General features: G+C 39.1%; 6 protein-coding genes across 6 annotated transcripts; 2 read left to right on the plus strand and 4 right to left on the minus strand.

Annotated features, from left to right (window-relative positions):
* Nucleotides 1-12,055: 12,055 nt before the first annotated feature.
* Nucleotides 12,056-12,205, plus strand: COCSADRAFT_80409 (uncharacterized protein; the record flags this gene model as incomplete). Its single annotated transcript, XM_007698108.1, has 1 exon — nucleotides 12,056-12,205. A coding segment is annotated over one exon (150 nt), but the record flags the coding sequence as incomplete, so codon positions are not given.
* A 3,724-nt stretch (nucleotides 12,206-15,929) lies between these two features.
* On the minus strand, nucleotides 15,930-17,293 carry COCSADRAFT_33643 (uncharacterized protein). The gene has a single exon (XM_007697400.1). The coding sequence runs from the start codon at nucleotides 17,167-17,169 to the stop codon at nucleotides 16,033-16,035; it is 1,137 nt and encodes a 378-aa protein (XP_007695590.1). The 5' UTR covers nucleotides 17,170-17,293; the 3' UTR covers nucleotides 15,930-16,032.
* Nucleotides 17,294-17,565: 272 nt separating this feature from the next.
* On the minus strand, nucleotides 17,566-19,510 carry COCSADRAFT_187637 (uncharacterized protein). The gene is made up of 3 exons (XM_007698109.1): nucleotides 18,807-19,510; nucleotides 18,235-18,752; nucleotides 17,566-18,174 (listed from the first exon to the last, which is right to left on the minus strand). Exons 1-3 carry the CDS (start codon nucleotides 19,140-19,142, stop codon nucleotides 17,730-17,732), a joined length of 1,299 nt encoding a protein of 432 aa, XP_007696299.1. The 5' UTR covers nucleotides 19,143-19,510; the 3' UTR covers nucleotides 17,566-17,729.
* Nucleotides 19,511-21,058: 1,548 nt separating this feature from the next.
* COCSADRAFT_167983 (uncharacterized protein) lies at nucleotides 21,059-22,797 on the minus strand (the record flags this gene model as incomplete). The annotated part of the gene is made up of 2 exons (XM_007698110.1): nucleotides 21,059-22,643; nucleotides 22,691-22,797. The coding sequence occupies 2 exons, from the start codon at nucleotides 22,795-22,797 to the stop codon at nucleotides 21,059-21,061; spliced, it is 1,692 nt and encodes a 563-aa protein (XP_007696300.1).
* A 1,072-nt stretch (nucleotides 22,798-23,869) lies between these two features.
* Nucleotides 23,870-25,424, plus strand: COCSADRAFT_80008 (uncharacterized protein; the record flags this gene model as incomplete). The annotated part of the gene is made up of 3 exons (XM_007698111.1): nucleotides 23,870-24,824; nucleotides 24,915-25,211; nucleotides 25,282-25,424. The coding sequence occupies 3 exons, from the start codon at nucleotides 23,870-23,872 to the stop codon at nucleotides 25,422-25,424; spliced, it is 1,395 nt and encodes a 464-aa protein (XP_007696301.1).
* A 607-nt stretch (nucleotides 25,425-26,031) lies between these two features.
* On the minus strand, nucleotides 26,032-27,240 carry COCSADRAFT_81137 (uncharacterized protein; the record flags this gene model as incomplete). The annotated part of the gene is made up of 3 exons (XM_007698112.1): nucleotides 26,032-26,637; nucleotides 26,694-27,116; nucleotides 27,217-27,240. 3 exons carry the CDS (start codon nucleotides 27,238-27,240, stop codon nucleotides 26,032-26,034), a joined length of 1,053 nt encoding a protein of 350 aa, XP_007696302.1.
* Nucleotides 27,241-27,551: the final 311 nt, after the last annotated feature.

The raw sequence follows: 27,551 nt of genomic DNA on the forward strand, positions 1-27,551 counted from the left end.
TATACTTATAGAACCTACTAATCTATAGAAGGTTAGAAATAGCGCTAACTAGATTAACTAAAGTTAGACTACTACTAATTATACTCTCTAGTATAGATTAGAAGAAGATATATAAAAGAATTAATAAGCTAGAGTAGGCTACGCTACTTAATTATCTTAAGTAGAATAGCTAGAAGATAGTCGCAGCTGTAGTTACGACCTTTAATTATAAGAAGTAAAGAGGATACTCTAAATACTCTATTACTATAGCACTAATTAATCTAGTACTATTCTAGAAGAAGAAAGAAATACTCTTAGAGATCTATAGTACTATACTATATAAACTCCACTCTCTCTTAATAAGTATAATTCCTAATAGTAGAGGGGTAGTTCACGTAGTTAATGATAAAAGCTTATTTATTCTAGGTATCTTTAAGCTAATAATAGAACTTAAGATAGTTAATATAGGAATAGAATTCCTCACTATTAGAGAAATAGAGGATTACTGAATTAAGAACTTCTTCAACAGCGATCGCGGACTAAAGACTAAGAATTTATTACTTAAGAAGGTTAAGCTAGTTAATTATTTCTATATTAATATTATATTAAGAGGATATCTTAATACGGCTAGAGCATAGTATTACTCTCTAGATAGCACTCTAAGATATAAAGTACTAAAGAATAACGTAGTTATAGCTACGCTAATTAAGTATTATAACCTTACTTTTATTAAATATAATAAGATTAATACCTACTCTTTTATATTAATAACTATAAATACTATTAAAAGATTAGTCCGACTAAGTCAAAGAATAGACGAAGAGAAGCTATAGCACTAAAGGTTAAGTTACCTAAGTTAGTACGCACTTCGCGTATTAGCTTATACCACGTAGAATATTAAGATTATTAGTATAAAGAGGATTAAATGCAAGGACTATATAAGAGCGTATACTATATAGGTAATCTTAAGGTAACCGCGTAAGAGATTACCTTAACTATTCTTCTATATATTATAGAATCTATTTAATATGCCTACTAGAAGAATATATAAAGAATAGGCGATGATTATAAAGGAAGACTTCTTAGGCAAGGTGTATAATAATAATATATAGTTAAAGATAGTTAGTAAAATTATAAGAGTAATTAAGAAGTTTATCATAACTATTAAATAGAAATATAGAATTAAGATTATTAAGAACTACTAAGATAATAATACTATAACACTTCCCTAGAGAGGGAAATTAAGATATTAAGAATAGGCGGAGAAAAAGAGTATTATAATTAAAAGTCTACTACTATATACTTATAAACTAAATAGGTTAGTAGAGAGAGTAAGCTAGAAGCTAATTATAAAAGCGATTAAAGTATGTACTAGCGTAAACTTCTCTAAAAGGTTATAGCTAGAAGTAATAGATACTACGGCGTACCTTTATAGTATAAGCCTAAGAAAAATCTACTTCTTTAGATTATCTAATAAAGTACTAGACCTATAGTTTAAGAAAAGCTTATAAGAGTATAGTACGTTATAAATTTAATCTATAACAGCTAATCTCTACTTAGACTAGAGTAGAAATTTTACTTATAGCTATCGCGTACATCTGCTAGATTAGAAGCGTATAGTGGGGCGAGATAAGAGAGAGTTTAAAGTTAACCTAAGAGCTTATATTAAATACTTAGTTAGATATATCATATCTAATATATACTAAGTATAGGTACTAATACTTAATTAGGTAATTATAACGCGTAATATAACTTTTAATAAGAGACTATTTTATAAGGGTAGGAAAAATTAAGAAAAATCTAAAGATAAAATAGAAAGGATTATTAATATATTATATAATAGTGAGTTAGAGGATTCTAGGCTAGAGATAGATATCTTGCTACTAATGAAAGAAAGAGGAGTAGTAGGAGAAAAACTAATTACTAACGAAGAAATTAGTAATAAGCTAGTAGATAATTTTAAAATAAGGACTAGCTAGTCTAGTAATTATAATTATATATTAGTAGAATCTATATAGAGTATAAGTGTAGCTAGGAAGTACTTAGAAATTCGCGCAGATTAGACATCTATTTCTATACTTCCTACTTTAGAGTAAACTCTAGTACTAGGAATATAAAGGGGAAGAGGCCCTAATAACTAAAAGGAAGTGCACCTACTTAAGAGAGCTAGATTATTATAGCCTATAGTATATTCTTAATAAGAGTAACTGCTAAGAGGTTAAGAGTAGGAGTGCTCTTCTTAGCTAGATGATCGCGCTAGTTGCGTGAACTCTAACGCGCTAGGTAAGTTTAATAGAAGAAACCTACCTACGCGATAGAGATAAAGAATTAGGTAAGAAGTACTAAAGATTAATAGACTTTTAAATAGATATCTACTAGTACGGCGTAAGCGCAAAGACTATAATTCTAATATTTAACTAGAGAGTAGAATATCTAAAGGTATATATATATTAATTGCTAACCTAAAGAGATTAGAAGAAATATAGAATAATTTCTATTATATCTTTATCTTAAGAGTAGTACGCGAATAGGATGAGTAGCGGTGCTATAAGATACTAAATATAGTAGTTATAGTAGCAGCGCTTAAGAAAGTAATACTATAAATATTAAAGAATTGTCTATATAGAGACGATCTTACTAACCCTCTAAATATATAAAAGCAGATAATACTATATCTACTTAAAACCTTATTCTATAAAGTAGTATAAAAAGAGGTTAAGACTCTATATAATAAAAGGACCTAGACTAAGATTAATAAACTAAAAGTAGTAAATTAGGCTTATTACCTATTTCTACTAAAGTAGATATAGACTTGTAAGTTTAATTAAGATAGGTATTTTCTAAAATATAAGATAAAGATTATTATAAGAGATAATCTCTAGAAGAAAGGCTTGCTTAAATTAATCTACGTAGTAATATTAGCTGTAAGGTCTGTTTATATAGTAATAGCTATAGTAGTAGATTTTAATCTAGAGGTTAAATAATATGATATTATAAGAGTATTTCTAAATATAAGAATTATAGTAGTAAATTTAGTAATCTATAAGATACTAAATAGATTTAAAAAGAAGAGGATATGCGTCTAACTTAATCGCGTATTATATAGGCTAAGATACTCTTTACTTCTCTAGTATAAAGAGCTTATAGAATTACTGTAAGAATTAGAGCTATAAGCCTTAAAGAAGGAGCTTTTTCTCTACTTTAATTAGAACTAAAAGATATAAGTATTATTTTATATGAATAATACTCTTATTTTATATTATAAAGATAATAAGTAAAGAGTTATATAGATATAGGATCACCTTACATTAAAGTATAAGATATAGAATTAAGAGCTAGTAAAGTAGTTCTTAAGGGTGCGCGTAATAAGAAACTATATTATTTGAAGAATTATACTAGTTTATAACGCATATATTAATAAGATCGCGAAGAAGTTTAGTCTCGATAGTTAGATATTTCTACTAACTCTACTACTATTAGAGGAGCTAGTTAAGAACGAAGGTAAGGCGATAAATTAATAGATTAAGGCATATTAAGAAAAAGTTAGTTTAGTATTATATACTATAATTATACTTAGGCTAGACATTACGTTTACTATATTAAAGTTATTATACTTCTTAACTAACCTAAGTAATTAGTATATAAAAGTAGTTAAATAAGTTATTATTTACCTATATTAGACGTATTATGACGCGATCTAGTATAGAGATTTTAATAGTCTAGACCTAATTATCTATAGTAATATATTATTTATAGATAATCTAGAAACGCGCTACTTATTATATAGATAAATTATAATATTATATAGTAAGGTAATGTTTTAGAAGGCTACTAAGTAAAATATAGTTACTACGTTAACTACTAAGGTAGAACTTCTCGCGCTAGAATACGTATCTAAAGAAATAATAGTAATTAAGAGATTCTTTAAAGAACTACTATTTAATCTAGAGGAGCTCTAGACTATATAGTATAATGATTAACAGATAATTAAGTTAGTAATTAGAAAAAATAAGCGTATTACTACTAGGCTCTAATATATCAATATCTAGAATATATAGTTAAGATAGGTATATATAAAAGGATTATTCTAAGTATAATACCTAAAAATAAATGGTATACCTATAGATAGATTAACTATATTACTAACTTGTTCATAATTTATTAAGTTTAAAAAGCTACTTAATCTCTAAAACGCTAGTAAAATAACTACTGACCTAGAGAAAATGTTATTAAGAGACTAAAGGGCTAGTAACTATAAGTATATAAGAGTGAGAGGTGAGTAATTATAATACTTATCTCTTTTATTATACCTAAACTCTAAATGAAAATAACTTATTATAAACTACTACTAGAATAAAGAAGAATGAAGAGTTAGATATTTTTATCTAAGAGAGCTAAGAGAGAGAACTAATGCGTAAACTCGCGAGTAGCTATATTAGCTAACCTCTTCTACTTCTCTATATCTCTCTTAAGCTTATTAATTTAAGTGCGTAAAAGCTTTACGTGTAACTAATAAGCTAAGATAAAGTCCTAATAATTCTAAGTAGTAAATAATCTATCCTTAATCTTCTTCTTAAGGCTCTTCTTAAGACTATACTTAGTAGTATGCTTAATAAAGGACTCTATAGAGCTCTAAGTAGAGAGCTAATTATAAGAAGCTATACGTATTAGGCGACTAGAGAATAGAGAAGTAATTAGCCTTACTATAAAGGGCGGAACGTTCTAAAAGAGAGATAGAACGCTAGTATTACTAAAGAGCGACAGTACTCTATAACTATATAGAAGAGGAGTAGCTAAATACGTAGAAGAAATATACTAATTACTATACTTCTAAGGCTAGAATAGAGTCTTATATATAGGCGAATTAGATTTATAGTAATAATATAACTTATAATCTAACTTACATTAATAACTAGACTTATAACTAGACTAAGAAATACTAAAATAAGAAGCTAAGAAAGTATACTTATTTAAGTACTCTTAATAGTACTTACTTAGTGTCTAATATATAGATAATTAGTAAGGTTTCTTAGTATAGATTAGAGAAGAGAGAGAATAGTAAGATAAGGTGTAGAGGCGTAATAGTTTAGAGGTAGAAGAGTATACGCTCTCTTTAAAGGGATTATTATTAGGATAGCTTAATTAGCTTTTTTTATAGTTAATAATCTTACTAATCAGAGTAAGGCGCTTATTATAGAAATTATTAATCTAAATAGTTAAGATTAGTATAAATGAGTAAATTATAAGAAGAGACTAACTTATATTAGCTCTTATAAGCGCTTTCTATCTCTAATAGAGCGTATTTCGTAACTAAAGATACTATTTAGTAGAATAATCTATATAATAAGACCTATTAGACTTCAACTTATTATAGTAGATTCTATTAAAAGTACTACGTAATCTAACTTTAGTATATTTATAGTAAGAACGGCGTTAATAAGCGCTATAAGAAGGACTAATAATAACGTTAGCTTAGATTACTAAATAACTAGAGTAGGTTTAGATATTAGGCGTGTTTTTAGAAGTGTTCTTAGTTATGCTAGACCTTCTGTAAGAAGATAGCTTAGATAAAGTATTAGTATTAATAGGACTAGAAGTGAGATTAATAATCTAAGAATAAAGTTAAGGTATAAGTATAGACGAAGCCTTAATCTTCTCTATATTAGGCTTAGAGATAGTATAATCTAATTAATAACTATACTCTTAGAAGATTATAAGAGACTAATCGTGAGTAAACTAATAAGATAGAATTAGCTAGCTAAGCGTATTATACTTTAAGTTCTAGACGTATAGACTAGAAAGATTAATAATATAAAGCTACTTATTAGGGAACTTAATAAACTCTTAGTTAAGAATGCGAGAGTTAATCTAGGAATAACTCTTAATAGTAGCACGATTCTACTTACGGATCTCTTAATCTATTATATCGCGTGTTATATAGAAAGGCTATATAGAGAAGTACAAAGCCTTACTATGTTAGTAAGGTAAATAAAAGAAAAATAAGAAGATATACTATAGTAAGCTAGCGGTAGAATTAGCTATAATAGACGAAGGAAGAAAGCTAGTAATTAATGTAGTATTAATCTAAAGAATAAGAAAGATAAGTAGTAGAAGCTGTGGTAGTGGAGAGATAGAGGTGCGTGTAGTTCGTATAGTAGAGTAGAGAAGAGAATGTTAGAATAAGTAGAGAGAGAACTAATATACTACCTAAAATTACAGGGGGGTGACAAAAAAAAAACGTAGTTAAAAAAGTAATAGTTTTTAAAAGATGATAACTCAGCTTATAGAGCACCTATACTTAAATGTGTTAGTCCGTTGAAAACTAGATATCAAGTAGTTTATAATGACTATATTACGTAATGCTTAGTAAGCTTATTCCTGGCTATAAAACATGCTAAAGTTCGAGAAGTAATTTTTCTAGATTCTAGCTAAATATTTCGCGCTGCTATTTTTAGATCTTATATACCAATAAGTGCTATATATAGTTAGATTAGTGAGATATATAATATATATTAAGATAGAGACATATTATCTATCTATTTTTTGTGATATAGAAATACTTTGTTTTAAAATAAGATTTTTTCTATTATCTTCTAGCTACTAACTAATACTTTGTATACCAGCCACGTGCTTCTACTACTCTAGTATATTGGTTTTCCATAGATAAGATACAATTATCTATATCTCTTTGTGGAATATTAGCCCACTCTTGTTTAATTGCGCTAATAAAAGTATTTATACTCTTATCTGTAGAGCTAACGCTAAGAGACCTACTAGGTAGCTTAGTAAGCCGGTTCTTAAGTAAGCTCTATACGTTTTCTATTGGGTTAAGATCTGGGCTATATGGCGGATGCTTAAAAAGTCTAATATGGTTACGCTGAAACCACTCTAGAACGTTCCTAGCTATATGGATCTTAGCGTTATCTTGCTGAAAACTCCAGCCTATATAGTTTCAAATTAGCTCTATAATTTAATATACTTAGGTAGAAATGTATTATTAAATATTATAAGAAAAATACAAATATATATTTAAAATATATATATTAAACTTACCTCTCTTTATTTTTGGTTTTATATAGGGTATTAGACAACGCCTAATATAGTAGTGAGAGCGATGAGAAATTGTAGATTTTGGTGTTTTTATTACTACTATATCTGATCTTTCACCTATCTAAATTGCGGCCCAAACTTGGATAGCTATATCATGACCTAGAACTTAATTAGTAAGCTAGATATAGATAAGATATATATATAAAATAATTATATATATCTAGTAGATATATATTATATATATAGAAGTTTTTAAAACGTACTAGTAGTTTTACTAGAAACTAGAGTTCTTCCACCTTTGGAATTACCGCGTTTTCTAGTATATTCTGAGCGAGATCCGTGCGTACACTTAACTCCACACTCGTATGAGAATATAATCTTTTTAAAATTAATATTAGGAAGCTCTTTTAGCTGTCTCTTAGCGTAGGCTAGTCTTTCTCTAGCTCTAGACGCGTTTAACGTTGATTTTTTAGAGCAGATATTTACTGTCCAGCCTTCTACTCTAAGAACTCTTTGAAGAGTTCTAGTAGAAGCTTTTAGATTATTCTCGCGGATTAATCTAGAATTTGTCTTCTTGGGCTCTTAGTTATATCCCTATTAATAGCTCTTCTAGTCCTAGTAGAAAGCTTTGAAACCCGGCCTCTACTAGCTCTTTCTTGCTTAGTAATGTTTTTCTTTTTTTTATTAATACGATAAATAGCGTCGTAGATAGATCTTAGAGGCTTCTGAAAGTAGATAGAAATGTTTTTAATAGCTATATTGGCGTTAATAAGCCGATTAACTTCAGCTTCAAATTTGGAAAGTTTTGGATCTATCTAGAGGAAATAAAGATCTAAGAGACTAAGAATTAGAAGAGTGATATATATATGATATTCTGACTAATTGCTAACTAATATACCGCTTATGTAAGTATAGGCTAAGTACTAGATGTATTAAGAATCTATGATATATATAAGCTAGAGTAGCTAAGACTATTATCACGTGATCTATGTATCTACTACTACTATATATATAACTATTAGCTATATAGCTCTATCTACTATAGAGTTCTAAAAGTTCAAAATCTTTTAGAATTTTTCTAAGTATTTATGTTATTATAGATCTACCTAACGCTGTAGTAGAATATCACGTGACACCTATGTAAAAGACTAGAAGATCTTAGCTTTAAAACGAACTAACTTTTTTATCTATAGCCACTATAGCTGCTGAGTAATTATCTTTTAAAAATAATTACTTTTTCTACTACGTTTTTTTTTTGTCACCCCACTGTATAATAATAAACTCTCTATAGAAGAATGTAAGAAGCGTTATAATAGTAAGGTATATCTCTAATATAGTAAAGTAGGATACTTCTATAGAGATTGCCTAAAAAGCGAAGTTAGATAAGAAGTAGTTAAGATTAGGATAATTCGGATACTAATACTATACCTAACTAAGGAGCTAGACGAAACTCTTAGCGACCTAGACCTATATAAAGAAGTAAGATAAGCTACTAATAAGGCGTTTAAGCTAGTATAAGAGATAATAGGACTCTAAGACTTTAAGTAGGACGTACTACTACTAATAGATTAGTAAGTTAAAGGGGTAGAAGTACTACGCCGCCTAAGAAGCTAATAGTGCTAAATTTGCGGAACTAATGTATACTAAGCTAATAATTATAATATTAATAGATAAGTTATAATCTTAGAACCCTAAGTAAATAAGATTACCTATAGGGCTGCCTAGAAATAACTTAGGTTTAAGAAACTTAATAATAAAGAGATATCTTAAACATTTAAGGAACGAATAGAGTAATATAAGCGCCTATATTAGGTTAACTACCTAAGATAGTATAATTACTACTTAAGGAAGTGAGAAGAGACTAGAGATAACGAGGACAATTACTATTATACTAATCTATAGTATAACGAGTGTTATATACAATATTACTATATATACTAGCCTAGAGAAAAGGAAGCTTATAAGGAGCTGTGCTGGATTAAGTACACGATTAATTACTAATTCTATAAGAAATAGCGACAGAAAGCTAGAAGAGTAGATAACTACTACTATAGTACAATTTCTATAGAAGAATATATAGTAAAGAACTATAGAATATATAGAGCCTAAGTATAAGAAACGCTAGTAGAGTATAGTAAACTTCTATAGACGTATTATAGGAAAGATTATACTATATACTAATAATAGTTTAAGAATACTTAATAGGTAGATAATTACTACTATAGCACTCTATTAGCGAATAATTATAAGATAAAGGACTGTAATTTATAAAAGTAGGAAGCTAGAACTAAGAAAGAGAACTATATAATAGAAGACACCTTATAAGAATATCTATTAAAGATTCTACTATAACTACTAGTATATAATATACTATTCTACTAAAATAGGCGATGGCTACTTCCTAAAGAAGAAGAGAAGTAGGTAGTTAAAAAACTAGGATGCTACTAGAGATAGAGTTACGCTAGTAGAGGCAGTCCTAAAACAACTCTTAAGTAAGTATAGAAAGTAGGAGTAAAAGAGTTATAATTAAAAGCTATAGTACTTATAGATAGATATAAGATATTAGCGCTTATAGATAGTAAGGTAGTATAAACTATTATATCTCTACAAGTAGTAGAAGAAAACAATATACTCTATTAGAATAAGAAGGTACTAATACGAGTAGTATTAGCTGACGATAGTTCTATAATATATAGGAATAGTTAGATCTAACTTAAGACTAAAGTAGTAATATTACGCCTCGCTAGTTAAGAAAGCTAAGAAAATATTAGTATTATAGATCTTAGAGAAACTAAGATAATAATTAGCTATAATTACTTATTAAAGTATAACCCTACTATTAACTAGTAAAAGAAGATATTACTTAGCTAAGAGCCTATATATTTAGTTACTAGAGTATAATATAAGATACGCCTAATAAATTAGTACGTAACCTAGAATAGAAGATTTAGTATAATCTTACTATAACTATAAGATTATAAGAATCTATATAAAGAACTCTTAGAAAGTAGGAGTTATTTAAATACAGCAGATCGTAACTATAAAGGAAGAATTAGTACTATAGTTGGTGATTCTAATAGAATACTAAACGAACGAGTTTAGAGAACTATTCGAAGAAAACGAGATAATAGACTTAGTAGACTATTAGGATTAAGATTACGAGATTATTCTTAATAAAGGAGCTAAGTTAAGCCTAGAACTAATATACCCTATAGCGCCTAAGTATAATGCTAAGCTATAGGAATATATCTAAAAGAACTTAAAAAAGGGATTTATCTAACTAGGATTAGACCTAATAGTCTTACCTATCTTATTTATAAAGAAGCCTAACGGGAAGTAGTAACTATATATTAACTTTAGAAGGTTAAATAGTATAACCTAGAACTAATATCTCTTACTACTTATTATAGAGCTTATAGATTAACTCTAGAGAACTAAGTAGTTTATAAAGTTTAACGTTTAAGAAGAATTTTACTAAATTAAAATTAAAAAAGGTTATAAGTAGATAACAGCGTTTAAAACGAAGTATAAACTCGTTAAGTATATAGTTATATTATTTAGATTAATAAATATACTAGCAACCTTTTAATTAGTTATAAATAACGTACTCTATAAATACCTTAGAATCTTTATTACCACGTATCTAGATAATATACTAGTATACTCTAGCGGTATACGCGAAGAATATATTAAGTATATTAAGAAGGTCTTACGAAAGCTTAAGGAATATAAGCTATACTTTTAACTAAGAAAGTATAAATTTTATATATAGGAAACAGAATTTCTTAGATTTATTATATTAACTAAAGAAGTAAAGATAAATCTAAAGAAGATATAGACTATATAGGAATAGCTAATACCTAAAATAGTTAAGAATATTTAATCCTTCTTAGAATTTACGAATTATTATTAAAAGTTTATTAGAGATTACTTAAAGATTATAGTACCCCTTATAGAAGTAATAAAGAAAGAAATAAGTTTTAAATAGGAATAGGAATATTAAGAGGATTTTAATTAAATTAAGTAGATATTTCTAAAGGCGCTAGTACTTAAGATATATAGCTCTTAACGATCTACTAAAGTTAAGACTAACGCGTCTAACTATACACTTAGAGCTATATTATTATAGTAGTACTTAGATAGAAAATAGAGACTAGTATTCTACTATTTATAGAAGTTCTCTAGAGTAGAACTTAACTATAATATTTATAATAAGGAACTACTTAGAGTAGTTAATACCTTTAAATAATAGAAAGTGTACCTACTAGAACTCCCTAAATAGATTAAGATTTTTACTAATTACTAGAACTTAACAAGTTTTATAATAATAAAGAAACTTAATTAATAATAAGTATAATAGGTAGAGATACTAGCCTAGTTTAACTATAAAATTACGTACCGCGCAGGGACGCTTAATAGAGTAGTAGACGCTTTAAGTAGAAGGTCTAACTTACGCGAAGAAGGCTATAAAGAACTATATAATATCTTACTTAAGATAATGCCTAATAGTAGTCTAAAGTATAACTAGCTAGAACTAGCTAAGGTAGCTAAGGTGGCTGAGTAGGTAGAAACGCTATAATAGTAATAGTAGTAATAAGCAGCTAGCTAGTAGTTTAAGCCTAATAAAGCAGGCTCCGACGAACTATTAAATAATAAAAGAGAGTACTAAGATATAGTTTTAAAGAATTAAATATATATACCCCTATATATAAGATTAAGTCTTATATAGAAACTATATAAGTTATAGAAATATAGATATATAGAAGTTAAAGAAATAGTTAGACGACTAGCTAAGGTATTTACGATACTACGCTTGCGAGTAAAGGTGCAGGAAATACTAAGTAACTATTTAGTATGTTACTAGAATAAGCCTAAAAGATATAAGCCCTACGGCCTATTATAACTCTTATAGCTACTATCTAGACTATAGATAAGTATAATAATAGACTTTATAGTTAAGCTTCTAAGTTTATTAGAACTAGAATTAGCTTAATTTTACAATATAATCCTAGTAATCGTAGACTAATTAACTAAGGCAGCGAAATTTATACTTATAGAAGAGACTATTATAGTAGATAAATACGCGTATAAGGTTATAAAGGCACTAGTATTAAAGTATAGAATACCTAAAGAGTTTATTACTAATTATAATAAACTGTTTACGTCTAAATACTAGAATATATTCCTAGTAAAGTTAGGTGTTAAGAAGAAGCTTTTAATAAGCTTCTATCTAGAAATAGATAGCTAGATAGAACGCATAAACTAGATATTAGAATAATACCTACGGATATACGCTAGTAAATTATAAGATAACTAGGTAGAATTACTACTAATAGCGTAATTAGCCTATAATAGCATAAAATCGGTAATAATAAAGTATTTACCACACTACGCGAACTACGGATATAGGCTAACTACCTATTAAGATCTAAAGGATATTAAAAGTATTATAGTAGGAGTAGACGATAAAGCGAAGCTTATATAAGAATTATATAAAGAATTAAGTAAGAATATAGCTTAATAGCACCTTACGATATTTAAAGCAGAGAATAAATAAAAGATTAAGGGACTAACCTTTAAGAAGAGAGATAAAGTTTTCCTATTAAGATAAAACCTAAAAACTAAACGACTATATAGAAAATTAGATAACTTTTAAATAGAACCGTTTAAAATTCTAGAGGAAATAGGAAAAGTAAACTATAAGTTAAAACTCCTATAAGGTATATAAATTTACTCTATCTTTTATAAGAAACTTCTAGAACTAGCACCTCTAGATACTAAGCTAGTAATAGATATAGAGCTTAAGAATAACGAGTATAAGGTTAAAGAAATTAAGAACCTACAGAAAATTAGTAGTTAGTAGAAGTACTTAGTTAAGTAGTAAGAATAGCTAGAAAGCTATAACACTTAGAAATCTAAAGAAAATCTAATAAACTATAAGTCACTAGTACGAGAATACTACTAGAAGCACCTAGAGAAGCGAGAGAGAGCCCCTTAAGAAGGAAGAAATAATTAAAAGAAGAATTATAGTAATTAGCCTATAACCCGCCTAGATTAGCTAATAGTTTAGATAGCGATAGTTTAATAGTAGGAGAATTAGTACTAGAGGCCGAGTTCCCCGCGACCTACTCTTTTACGCGCTCTAACTCTTTTAGTACCGCTAAATTATAATAAGTAAACGAATACTCTTACTCTTTAGCCTCTAGAAGCTTAACCTTTCTTTAAGCTAATTACGCCTCTAATTAGGTAATCTTAAGACGCTTCTAACGCTTCTCTCGCTAAACCTTCTCCTAATCTTTATTAGAAATAAAAAGGCTACACTCCGCCTTTACGGTAATATAACCAGCGCACTACCTAGACACTATATTAATAAAATAACGAAGACTCTTCTCTTTATAATGGTCGCACTTAGTAACTATTTCTAAGCTAGCGCTTTCTATCTTTACAGCACGAAACTAGCGCTTCTTAGTTAAAGTATACTTTCGAGACTAATAGAAAGGTTAAACCTTAGGTATAGTTAGAAAGGCTATGAGGTAGAGATAGCTATAATAAGTAGATAGGCTCTAACCTTATATACAGCCGGCGTCTTAACACGCAGTATAGGAAAATAATATTCTAGGGTATTAAGACGATAGCTCTAAGAGAGAAGGTAATATTATAAGTAATAAGAAGGATTCTCTTCTTAACGAGTAACGAGATAGCTAAAGGCCTATAGAGGTCCACGTTAGAAGGTAATAATTATCGCGGGGCTAGATTACGTAATATGCTATTCTACTAAGAGCAACTATCTAAGGGATAGTAGAGCGTCTTAAGATAGTAGCTATCCCCAACATTATAACTATTCTAGAGATAGTAAGGAAAGAAGAGATAGTAGGACTAGAAGTAATAAGAATATAAGGATAGATAGATTTCATTATTTACTCTCGTTGTGGTTAACTTAAATTATACTTTCTTACTAGTATCTTTACTTAATAAGATTATTATAAGTTAGTCTATTAAATAGATTAGTCTTATTAAACCCTTCTTAAGCACGCTAACTCTACTACATCGCCAGACAAGCCTCACGGAACACTAACGTAATACTTACCTGCCTTAGTGCGGACTAGAAAAGAGAAGTATAGAACTCTACCCCGTGTAATAAAAATCTAATATATCGACTTTTACTACAAATAGACTTTTACTATAAATCTATAGCACTAGTCTAGATCTAGTAACTACTATCTACGTACAGCCTACTATTACGATAAGTTAGCTATAGTATAGTAAACTCTTCTACTAAAAACCTTCTATAATGCTATAAAAAAAGACTGATTTTTGCTGTAAGACTATTATTTTAATGCCCGCGAGACTAGCTTTAAGATCTACTACTAATAGAATAGTAGTTTTCCTATAGTTAATCTATAATCTCCTCTCTCCGCTAGTCTAGGCTGGCTAGTTCTACTATTACTTCACTAGCGTTGATATCTAGCTCACCACCCGCCAGATCTAGCCGCTTAAAATCCTTACTAACTAGATAGAACTTATTAATAAAATTATATTCCGCAACTAACTTATATACTAGATTAACTTAAGTAGTAATTAAAAACTCGTGCGGCCGATTAAAAATACGCTAGCGCCGTTTTTATACTCTAAAGATACGCTTAACTACTATATGCAAACTAGAGTAACGTATATTAAAAAGCTCTTTTTTATTCTCTAGCGTGCACCTAATAGCTCTAACCTCTCGTAGATGATAGCGTACGCCTCTATACAGAGAGAGCGTAATTATTCTATTAGTATATCTAGCGTTAGCTAGATAATACCGACCCGGTGGTGCTGAAAATTCTTAGTAGATAGTATCCTACAGCACCCGCCCATTATAAGCTAAGCTCTCCTAGCCTGCTAGTACGTAGGTAAAGTTTATATTAAAATCTACTACGGCGAGAACGTTTTAAGTAAGTTCTCTCTTACGATTATAGAAGCGCGCCTACTAACTACTTAGTATATAAAGCTTTAAGTGTGTGCCGTTAATTGCGCCTACGCAGCTTCTAAAGGCTAGCTAGCGTTATAGGTCGCTGCAGATTACGGTTAGTATAGTATCTAAAGCTAGCCTTACTATCTTGGGATATATCCAGATTAGCCTATCTAGAACCTAGTAAAAAATCTTAGCTCTAGTAAGTAATTTAGCTGTAACTGCGAGAGTTTTCAAACTAACTAAGATATAGTATCTAGTAATCGCCCGCAGCGATACCTAGCGTTTCTCTATAATAATCCAACACCACAGATATATAAAAATATAAGTAGTTTTTCTTCTACTAAGGCCCTCCCATCGCGGAGACCGTGATGCCGCAACCGACGAGCTAGCGCTTAAAATACTAGCTTAGTAAGTCGGGTCTTAGTAAATATTTGCGTATTGTCACTTAAGTAATTAGCTAGCTAGAGATACCTACGGTTATGATCATCGTTATGAGCTCGTACGCCAGAGAGTAGTGAAGGATATATATCGCTAGTAGCAGCTACTAGGGGAGCAGCTGCTGCTATACTAGCTACAGCTATCGCGATAGCTTTTTTAGTGGTTGGTTTTCGATACATCGTACGGGAAAAACGCAGCCAACCGCTGCCCCCCTTGCTACAGTTTGGAATCGCGGTTTGACCTTTCCCAACAGAGTATGCAACATAGGTAAAGTAAGCACTAGATAGGGCTTTTTTTACTAGAGCGATACTAACAAAACGCAGCAAGGGTTGATGCTTGAAAACCGCGCGTTTTACCGAACAGTACAGCGTTTTTGGCTGCGGTTCAAAACCGCAGCCCAAATCGGGCTTAGTAAACCGCAACCGCAAACCGCAACCGCGCAACCGAACAGGCCCTTATCAAATTTTAATATTATTCACAGATAGTCCATTGCTCTAAAGAATTAAACGTCATTTATTCTTCAACGGTAATGAAGTAGATTTCCTAACGATTATTTAATGGTTTAGAAGAGTTCTAGTAAAGAGAGAGTGTGTGTCCATCTATACTATTTACTATAAGATATGCTCCAATCCAACGGGTATTCCAACCTCTCTTGTCTCCGCATTCAAGACCTTGAAGACGGGGCCTCTACTACCCCCACTCCCTCTCCACACTGTCTCTACTATCTTACCGAACGACGTCCTACCCGCACTATTGACAGCAAAGTACACAATCTGTTCCACACCATTCCTATAGACAACAAAGCTCTCAATTCCGAGCGTCAGCTTCTCGCCCGTGTAGTCGATTTCGGTAAAGAGCGACGACTGCGTAGACGATATGAGAGTACCCGTTGGCACGGCTAGATTAGGGGACGTTGGGGATGCGGGAAGTTGGTCAATCATGCGGTCGAGGTATTTGATAGCTGTGGGCGAGGAGCCCCATGAGCCACGCTCGGCAAAAAACAAGGAAGTACCTGCAATGCGCAGTTGGCCTGGTTTGTCGAGTCCAGTAACGAGAACTTGCTCCTGCCCCTCACCGCTGAGAAGGATGCGCCGGATGCTACCGTCACTTACTGAGCTCCAATAGAGCCAGCCCCGTGCTTCGTCGACGACGATTCCACCGGCGTGTGTATTGGCATAGCTGTAGTCCTCAGAGAAAAAGGTGAGGCCTTGAGATACGTTGCGGAATACGGCGATGTTACTGCCGTCGTAGTTTGAGGAGTAGATGAGACCTGTGTTGGAGTCGCCATAGTAAAGCTTCTGAGATTGCTCGGCTGCTGTGATGCTGACAATTTGACTCGATGAGTCGCTCTCTTTGGTCAAGATATACTCTAAATTCCCACCGTCTATGTTGGTTCGCACCACACCCCGACCTGTGACGGAGAAGAAGGAGGAAGTTGACGGCGAGTATGCGAGGGCATAGGCAAGTATCGGCTGTTCAAGTGTGTTGGGATCAGACACAACTACACCGAATTGTGTAAGGTTAGCCGCGTTGGTACCATCAGTGTTGATACGGCGAAGAGAAGTCGGCCATCTGGGGATCGGCGTGCTGCGATGCCCTACGCCAGTATCGAGAACGACCAGGTATTGGGAGGCCCGTGGGTGTAGGCGTGGTAAAGCTGTGGAGAGCTGAAATAAGGTAAAGACGGACAGGAATAACATGGCGCATAGGACAGAGATCAATGTCGAATACTCTGGGTACCGTGCCATGGAACTGAGGTCATTTTATTGGAAGGCCTCCATGAATTTTGTTGGGAGTATTGAACGAAGTCTCCCGTAATGCAAATTTAGCAGGTAATAGAAAGTCTTCTTTGGGATGCTGACTATTGGCTTCTATATTAAAGGAACGCAATGGTGCTTTCGAGTCCTCCGCAATTACGATCCTCCATAGAAAAAAACACACTAGCTGCTGACACAACAGCTGCGTAGCTACTATTATCGGTTAGTATGTTGTAGCGTCAGCAGTAGCGAGTGGCGACTAGGCCCCCATCAATAAAGACAGATTGCTTGCCGCAGGACCTGCATACGCAAAATTAGCATTTCCCGTAAGCTGTCGACCCAGAATAGCTCGTTGGACAGCCGAGGCCGGAGAGACGGGATAAGACGAGGCAGTGAATTAGAATGTATGCAACAATATTAAAATGTGTCTATTATTCTGACGCGTAAATGCGGGTATCGTGCGAAATGGAAAAAACCTGGTACTCCAATGCTGATGCTCATGCAAATTCACCTCCCAGCGGCCGATTCTTTGATAGACTTCCCACAGACGCTCAAGGAATAGCCGCGGGATCCTTGGGCCAGTTGGCAGCAAAAGCAGTCCAGGGTGTACCTCTCATGGCCATCTTGCCGTCTTTGTCAGGGACGTACAAGAGTGGGTCGAATCCCTGCACGCTTGCCCAGGACCAGAACAATCGTCGCCAATAGCATGTTACTGCTGCTGGCGTAAGATACCTTCGGGTAAATGTCTCATAACTATTCTTTGCAATCTGCTCTGCCTCGTTGTCATGCTCACGATAGTATTCCATGGCGGACTCGAGGTTACCGAAGTTCTCGGAAGCTTCAATATAATTCACCTCGGGACCAGCGAGGCGCATGAGGTGCGTGTGAAACTCTTGCCATTCCAGGGGGTGTGTGATCATGGCTGAGCGGCAGAGCTGGAGGTACTTGAGGCGGCCGGAGTAGGAGGTTCCTTCGGTTTGGACAGTGTACTTGTAGCTGAGGAAAAGAAAGATCAGTATCGAAGCCCAAGTTTTTTGTGAGAGTAGAGAAACATACCTGCAGAAATCCCTCAAGTTCATCACATCCTTTGTATGAGGATCGCTGGCGTTATTGATGACGACGGGCTTGATGTCGCTCCATTCCTTTCCTTCACTAACTTTGACCAGCTCCTTTCTCAGCTTTGCCATCTTGATCTTGCCTCGCCAGACGACCCTGGGGTCCTTTTTGTCCCAAGGCAAATCCTTCTCCTTTTGCTCAATCTCTTTCCTGATGCTGTTCCAGCTGGGAGCATGGGTGTAGTTCCAAGCCCAGTAGGCGTAGTTGGGCATCATCCAAATATCTCTATATTCTGGTGTGTCTTTTCGTGTGTAGCCAAAGAAAGTTCCATCCTTCCGAGACCGGCGTGGTAGGTCATCAAGCGAAAGCGAGAATTCAATGTTTGGAATTGCAGGATCAGAGGTAGATGCGGAAGTGACGGCACGGTCCATCTGGGCCAGAGTTCCAAGAATGCGTTCTCTCTCATTTCCGTTGGTAACATAGCATTTTTCCGGCATTCCGGCATCGACAACGAAGAGCTGAGCCAGATGTGAGCACGAATGCAGACTAGGAACAGATCAACATCAACATACCTCTCCCTCATAGATGAGCACTCTTAGCATGCATCTTCCTTTTTCTATTTCAATGTCTTGGGCGTGAACCTTTCTCCCCTGCCGCAAGCGGACGGACTCGTCAAGGCTGTGATAGAGTTTTGGAAACGCGGAATCGCATTGGTCCTGGCTAAGGGTGTGAACATTGGCGTGGACATCGGCATCAAAGGTCCAGTCGCCTAATATGCGCCTGTGGGCAAAGTCGATGTAGTTGAGTTTAGATTGGCCCCATATGAAATAAAGCTGTGTGGTGATTATAAAGGTGGAAACGTAAAAGACGAGGTGGGGAAAGGATAAACGGTAGCCTTTGGGGATCATGATGGCATAACGGTGAGGAAAAACGAGCGACTAGGGAACAAAGTGACAATGGGAAAGGAAACAACGTTAGGCACAAGGAGGAGCGGGCTGAGCGGGACAAAAGAGTTCAAGAGCGGGACAAGAGGGTGAAGAGAAAAGCGTCTCGAGATAGTGGGCCGAAGATACGAGCGCCGAGGTGGGAGAAAGGCACTTGGGTAACAGCTAGCCATATGCGGTGCGGGCGTGTGCTGAGGAACCCCTGGGCTACGCTGGCGCCATGACGGAGGGGGCAAGTGGAAGGCGATGGTTCGAGGAGCAAGGCCTATGAGAGGGCCGAGGGAGGCGGACATGATAAGCGCATGGTTTGGAATACGATCAGCCGGATGTGGAGGTGACAGAAGCTGTGGATACAAGTGACTTGCATGGAGCACTCAGGGGCTGCGGCGTCTCCCGAACCCTGACGCTAGCGCTCTTTGGGCACGGCTAGGCCTGGTTGCGGTTAGCAGCTGAAGTGTGTCGCCCATGCGCCTGAGTCGATGGCAACTGTTGGCTTCTTGGGCGGCTCTCAGGCCGTTGCATGCAAGCCTCTTTTTTATCTCCCCAAGCCGCCAGCCAGCTGTGGTGTGCGGGTGAGCGACGAGAGACCAGTCCAGGCGCGTTTGGCAAATTCACATCAAGCAACGCCATGCTCCAAAGCGACTCTGGGGGCAGGCGGCAGGCGGGCTTGGCACTGGAGCTTAGCCGACTTGTCCCCTGATAGCTGCAGTTCGCTTCCTTTTGTCACGACGGCACGCGTCTAGCAAAGTGGTCCAACTGCAGGTAATGAAGATCACATTGCAGTCTCATCCTCTTCCGGAGACAAATCCTTTCATCCCCTGCACTGCAAAGGGGGCTTCTGCTGCCACTGCCTGCCATTTAGCGTCATCAGACTGCACAAGCAAGGTCCTCCACCTTTGTTTCGCCAGAGTGCTGTTCCCAATGTCCATCCATCCCACTCGCCATGGTACCCGTCCCAACAACTACGTACATAGTATGTATGTATCTACTCTAAGTAGGTATGTGGCTACATGGACCTAATACCGTGACCTGCACGCGACCAAATACGCCGAATCGTACGGGTGAGATGCGGATGTGTCCACTGTGCTCGAGATCCTCAGCCAAGACTACCCCGGTCAATGAGCATATACGCGCCTAGCTGACTCCACCATCTGCTCCATCGCACCGCTGGCTCATCCGTGCTAGCAATACAAAAGACACATGTTTCTATTTTACAGTCTATTTGTTGAGATACACGTCCACACAGGCAACAAATCGAGTGTTGTGGCAATCCGGCGTCCCGGGTACGATGTGACAAGCTAGTTGCCTGTGTAACTGTATCGTTACATTCTAAGAATTCAGAAAGCCACCGAAAAGGTACCGTGCACTTGATTGACTCAATGTCACGTGTGGGAGCTAGCCCGAAATACCTACTACATACCTAGCTTCCCAGAACACATACTAATATAAGCCCAAGGGTCTAGAAGGGATCGGAGACATGCATCGTCCACATCAAGCAGTTGATAAAAGTAATTGTCGTTAGACTTGCCTGCACGTCTACTGAGGCTCTGAACGCACATGCACAACGCAACAGCCTCTCCAACACAGCTCCACCCACCTGGAACGCTCCATGGACAACAAAACATGACTGCCTTGCAAAGCAAGTGTAAAAAGCAAGCCAATACTATACCATCCTTACGTTAAGACATAGGCACCTCTCAAAACAAAAACAAAAAGCATTTATACCGAGACCCAAGTGCTCCTCCAAAAGCCCCCCAGGCTGAGTACCACCTTTTCTATCAAACGCCTGCGCTATGCTGAAGCCATACAAATGCACCAATGATATTGTCCGATGCAAAACATGCTATCGATATTCATGGTAGCTCATGCAATCACATACTCTATCGCTTCTTCCCTTTTTTGCTACCGCCAGCTACAGACTTGAGCGCGGCATGTCCGAGATGGTCTTTCAAATGTTGATGCAGTTGGGTCTTGGATGGAAACCCTGCATTGCACCCGGCGCACTTCATCTTTGCGCCACTATCGTCGTTTTCGGCTTGCTTGGCCGCCTTTTTTGCCCGTTTCTGTGCGGCTTTGCCCATTTTGGACTGTGTCGCTGCAACACCTTCTGGCTGTGCACCATCGGTCGACTTGGTCTCCAGCTCCTCAATGGGGTTGGGATTAGATGCCTCTTTGCTACTGAAACCTGCCAGACGCGCTTCAATTTCCGACCGTGAGGCATATTCGTCGTCTTCGTCAGCATCATCGTCATTGTCGTCGTCACTGTCTGCCGATGCTGGTCCATAGGTGGTGTGTGGCTCGGTGGCTTTGTTGTCAGACGCATTTCCCGTCAACTGGGGCTCTTCCTCGTCTGTATTGTCATCTTGTACTCCAAGTTTGCCCGTTTTCTCCGTAATATCTTCAACGAACCCATCCGAGCCATTCATTTCGGTAGTAGTAGCATCTGCTTCAAGATCTCCTTCTGCTAGTGTCACAACATTCTTTTTCAGAGCATCCTGGCTCAAGTCGAGATTTGCATTGTCCTTTTGCATCTTCTTCTTCAGCGCTTGTATGGACTTTTGATGCTTTTTGCTCTTTTCGTGCGCGTCGTACTGCCGCTCACTCTTGAAAGTCTTGTTACAGGCTACGCACTCGTAGTGCTCCTCTTCGATTTCCTCTTCACTCTCCTCGTCCAGCTCGTCATCCGGGCGTGCTGTGGCCCAATCTGGGACTGCCTGCGCCTCTTCTTCCATCTTGGCAATCTGTGCAGCCCTTGCTCGTGCAGCCTGGGCCTTGCGCGCGTCCCGTTGCGCCTTGGCCTTGTCCTCGTCCGTCTGACTGTTGGGTGTGTAGCGTGGATCTCGCTTGCGTACAAAGGCGACCAGCGTCCTGACAGCATCGTTGAACTCTCGTCTACCGTCATCGCGAAGCTTTTGGTTTTCCTTTTCCATCAGTCTGCGCGTGCGGCGATCTGGGGCATGGGACAATTGATACATGTCCAACCATGCAAAGCTCTTAGCCGTAGCGAATCCATTCCAGGCGGCATAGAAGTCGCGCACGACGCCGTCATAGGTGTCTTCCTTATGGCCAAACGAGGGGTAGTTTGGTATGTCGATATCTTCATAGTCTGCTGCATATTCTTCCTCTCGAGCGAGCTGCTCGAACGTCTCTCTGACAAAGCCAAAGAAGCCGTTGGGTGAGTCGGAAAAGTCTACGTTTCCTCTGAACTTGCCCATCATCCGCGCCAGGTCGTCTGCTGTGGTAACACGCATGCTGCCCTGGTAGTGCTCGCCGGCATCTTCCTCTCCAGTGCCCCCTCTTAGGATGCTCCCCTCGTGAGCGTCGTACCATGCGCGCTCCTGGTCGTCTGACAGGACTTCGTAAGCGGCTCGCACCTCGGCGAAGAGAGCGGTAGTACGTTCGACATCGCCATAGTTGCGGTCGGGATGGAGTTCGAGAGCTTTCTTGCGGTATGCTTTCTTGAGCCTGCGAGGAATCAGTCATGAAGGGTCGACGAGGCCATGGTGACGCACTCGTCTTGGGTGGCATTGCGCTCCACTCCTAGCAATTCGTAGTAGCTCGTCTTGACCTGGTCACCTGCGGACGCCTCTTCGCCTTGAGATGACTGCGATGCGCCCATGCTGAGCGTCTCGACTCTAACTAGTCGGGCCTATAGCAAGCGTCTAAATGAGTGTTCGTGGTGTTGGTACTTTCTCTGGCTTGGCTCTGTGTTGCCGTGGTCGAGGCTGTCTACTAGTCTGGGTGGGTCTATGGATGTATGTATATCTCTCCGGGAAGCTGACGAAGCGCCCTTGCAACACTATGGCTGCCTTTTGGGCTTCCCTGGGCTTCTTTCACGGCCGTCTTATTAACTGGGATGCGCCCAAAGCATCTCAAGTGAGGTTCTGTCGCACATGTGCATGGATGAGTCGTTAAGAGGCAGAGTTGCGTCATCAGCGAGACTCGGCTACTGCTATGACTGTGCAGCGACTGGCAGCTGATTGGCGGGCGGTGGCGCAGGCGAAAAAGTTGTACGCAGAAGTGACCAGGAGCGAACGAGGCGGCGCTATACCTACAAGCCGCCGCACGCCTTGCGAGGCGACAGGCGACCAGTGAAAAAGTGTGCATTTTCGTTTTTTCTTTTCTTTTAAAGGCGCCGCTCTCCCACGTGTTGGAAGGAAGAAGCATTTTCAGTAGGCATTACCGTATACAACTCACAGCGACCGAGCGTGTGTGTATAGCGAGCGGAACAGAAAGCCGGTTGTTGCTTGCTTGCTAGAGCTGGCTGGAACGTCGTTAATCGCTCATTTGTCGGCGCCATATTCTCTCTCTCGTTTTCCTCTGGTGCTTACCGTCTGGTCGGCCGCGCCAGGCGCCTTCGTACTCACTCCTTACTACCTACTACCCACTACCACAACGACACAGTACACTCTTTGCGACTCTTCGCGCCACTGCGTTTTGCATGCATACTACATAGTGAGCCGCACCCAGGCCGGTGATCACAGCCACGCGGCCCACGGAACTGCATCAGCGCTTTGGGAGCGTTTTCTCTGCTTTGTTGCGCCAGGGACCCCGCCCGGCCTCTGAACCACTCGTCTCCCCCACGTGCGCTGTCCGCCTTCTCTGACCGGCCAGCCCTGTCGACGCTTCCTGCCCATCGGCTCCAGCACCCCTAGTGCACGCATACTACATATAGTAATAGCTGGGCGGCCATGAAGTTCGGCCATGTCTTTAAGCAGACCCTGAGGGACGAAGGATTCCCGCCCGACTGGGTCGACTCGGCTATCTCGTACTCGCAGCTCAAGAAATGCATCAAGAGGCTGACCGACGAGCTGCAGCAGGTCGGCTTAGATCCGGCCACCCTGTCCAAGTTGCTCAAGCATGTCGAGGACTATAATGCCTCGACCGAGCACCATGACGACCAGGAACGGCCCTTTGAGTACATTCTCAATCCCCACAGCTCCCATGATGACGACGCCTCGCAGTCGCCAAAGGCCTTTCACCCAAAGCTCCTCTTCTATGTAGACGAGACGAGCGGAGAAGTCATGGGCGCCAAACTTGACAATGAAACGAGGAACAAGCTGCATCTGCTAGCCGTTGAGACGGGCATGTCGGACATGCGCGTGCTCGACGACTCCAACTTGCCCTGCCACTCTGCATACACTCCCGAATCGCCCACGACTGCAAACACGCCCGGCAATCGACCTGGCTGTCGGTCCGTTCTAGTACCAATCACTTCCGACACGGAGTTCTTCACTCGTCTCACCAGCGAGGTCTCTGGGCTCGAGAAGCTGCAGGAGCGAGAGCAGAAGAGAATGAATGTCCAGATTGAAGCTCTCGGCAAGCAGGTTGCCAAGTTGACCGACCCCGACCGGCGGACAACAAGGAAGATGCTCACCACCTGGCGCAAAATTTTCCAGATTTATGTTGAAGAGGGCATCTTCTTTGGAACAACGGAGCTCGATCACAAGTCGCATGATTCGGAAAAAGCAATGGCACGGCTCGCCATCTTTTCCAACAAGATTGCCAAGGCTGGTCTCGTCGAGCAATTGAAGAAGAAGGAGAACTTGACTGCTCTCAATACGTTTATGCACATTAATCGCGAGATTCTGCAGAGCCTGCGATTCGGCGAGATTAACCATAATGCCATGATGAAGATTTTGAAAAGTATGTCATTCTCTCCTTGTTGTTTTCCCGGTTTGAGAAGCTTGTCTCAAATCACACCATGACAGTGACTGACTTATATTTTTTTAACAGAATTCGACAAGCGTACAGCGCTGGGGGTAAAGTCCACGTTTCCGCGTCAGGTCGAGTATCCAGAGTTCTCGGAGCACCTAGCCAAGGCGGTATGCGCAGAGGTCAACACGCAGATTCTGTCGCACGTGCCTCAAATCGACGACTACTCGTGCCCCATGTGTATGGAGATTCAATGGCGGCCCGTCAAGCTGAGCTGCAACCATACATTTTGCATCCGGTGCTTGATTGTCATGCAGAACAATAAGCAGTACAACTGTCCGTTTTGCAGGCAAAAGACGATATTTGATGCCAATTCTGGTGAGTTTTGTTGGGTTTGTTGTTCTTTCCTTTGTTGATATCAAAAACTAACCAAGTCATTACTCCGTAGACAACCTGGACACAGAAAAAGCGGCATTTCTAAAGAAATGGTTCCCTGAAGAAGTCAAGGATAAGCAGCGGTACAATGAGAAGATGGCCGGTGTGGATCAGTATGGCGAGGTGTATGCCAATGAAAAATGCAACGTCATGTGAGGAGAAAGAAGAAAAGTAACATATGATCTATTCACTTGTGGTCTAGCAACAGAGGTTGCAGGGTGCAACGTTTCACAAAAGGTATTCGAGAGACTTGGGCAGCATCTTTCTTCTTTTCCCATTTCCGGCTTTTGATTTCTCCTTCTTGCATTAAGATACCCCCTTTTTTTCCTACAATTTCGACTATCAGCAACAGTAATAGACTTTTTTTGGTATATAGTTTCATGAACATCACCATCGTCAGCATCACTCTGTGCTTGCAATCATTCGCTTCACCTAGCTAACTAACGGCATAAACAGAGTCAAATGGCAACTATGAGGTTGAAATAGTGAGAAAAAACTTTGTAGTTGATGCGTACTACAGACAGAACAGCGATGGCTGATGTACAGGGACATGATGTGTCTTTGCCTCCTGTTGACCCCTACCATAGAAATATCAGAACTCCGATTCAAGATGCAAACTAAGGAATACGCTGTGTATGTACGTGTGAGAGAGGGGGGGAGAGTCTGAGAGGGCGTGACAAGACAATAAAGGGAGAATGGTTTGCCAATCAGAGGATATATATCATACGGAGAGATAATGAAAAAAAAGGGAGCGAAAAAAGATCTATACACTGCGCTCTGGACTTTCACCCTCGGCAACTACAGCAACACCCAAGCCACGATCTGGAGACTGGAGAACCAGCTGTTCGTGCCGCCTGGCGCGAATGAAGTCTGACACACTCTTGATCAAGATGAACCAGCCAACAATCATTAGGCCATAGGCTACCCAATCGCTGCCAGTAATGGCACTTGACGCAGGCGTCGAGTCACCACCAGTGCCGGCAGAGCCGCCGGTGCTGACCTTGTCCGGGTCAAAGTCGTGCGAGTTTGGATCGCTTGGGACGCCGCCGTTGAAGCCTTGGCCTGGGTTGTCGTTGCTGCCGTTGCTGGGGTTGAGTACTGCAGAGCGGAAACCGAAGCCAAACTGCACAAGCGTGATGCCAAGACCAGCACGGGAACCATTCTTTGCAGCGTGGGTGGTATGGAGCAGGTAGGTAAGCAGGAAGCCGACAAGCTGGAAGGACATGGAAATCATGGCGTTCCAGAGGAAACTGAAGAGGGAACCGACGGGAAGGCCCTCGACAAAAACTTCATCGCCAAAGGTGCCGGGGGCGAGTATGGTTGTTTCCCAGTATGGCGGTGTTGCATCTGCGGCGGCTTGTTCGTATGTCTGGAGTAGTGTTAGTGGGAAATAGACAAATTGAGATGGTGATACACAAGACGTACCGGAGGCTTCTCCTCGGCATCCTCACCCCGAGTTGGCTTTGCGCTTAGATTTGCCCACACGCCGCCATTACCACCGCCGTAGACGCGGCCACTGGAGGGAGCCTGTGTGTTGAATACTGGCAGTTCGGTGACCCGTCTTTGGATGCCGGGGGCTGGAGGCTCGTCCTCGCTTCGGGGGTTTCCCCGCATCAAGCGCTGTCGATCGTCGCCATTGTCATCGTCGTCGTCGTCTGAGTCGGAATCAAACGTGTCTGCGAGAGTGCGGTCTTCATCAGTGGGTGCCGGGTCCTGTGCTAAGAGGCGTCGTGAGGTTCCATTTGGGGACGATGCGCGCGAGTGAAAGGAGGGTGGTGGCGAGGCCGGGGGCCACTGCTGGGCCGATGTCGACGATGCGTGAGAGTCGTCTTCATCCTGGGCGGCTACCTGAGGCCTGTGTTAGTTTGGGTGTCGTGAGAGCAACGAGCCGGGGGGGTTCGCGCAGTGGTATGATGTATTCCCAACGACCTGAGGCAGGGGAGCATACCCTCTCGTAGCGCTGGCTGGGCATGGTGTGCAGCAGGCAGACGCAGTGGCGCAAGGTTGGATGCAGCGATGAGGAGGCGTAGGGGGCAGTTCTGGTGTTGAGAGTCGGCAGGCGCAGGTGGACGAAGAGGAGGAGGAGGAGAGGAGCAGGCAGCGAGCGTAGAGAATAGATGGAGGGCGGCAAAGCAAAGCAGAGCAGAGCAAAGCAAAGCAGAAGCGTGTCAGGCGGCAAGCGCAGCAGTAGAGTGAGAGGCGGCGTTTCAAATGCACCGCGCCCTGCCTTGTCTCTTCTGGGCCATGGAAGTACGGGTGCTGCGCCACGCTGCCCCCTCTCTG

Source organism: Bipolaris sorokiniana (assembly GCF_000338995.1).
Source record: "Bipolaris sorokiniana ND90Pr unplaced genomic scaffold COCSAscaffold_2, whole genome shotgun sequence".
Taxonomy (NCBI): domain Eukaryota; kingdom Fungi; phylum Ascomycota; class Dothideomycetes; order Pleosporales; family Pleosporaceae; genus Bipolaris; species Bipolaris sorokiniana.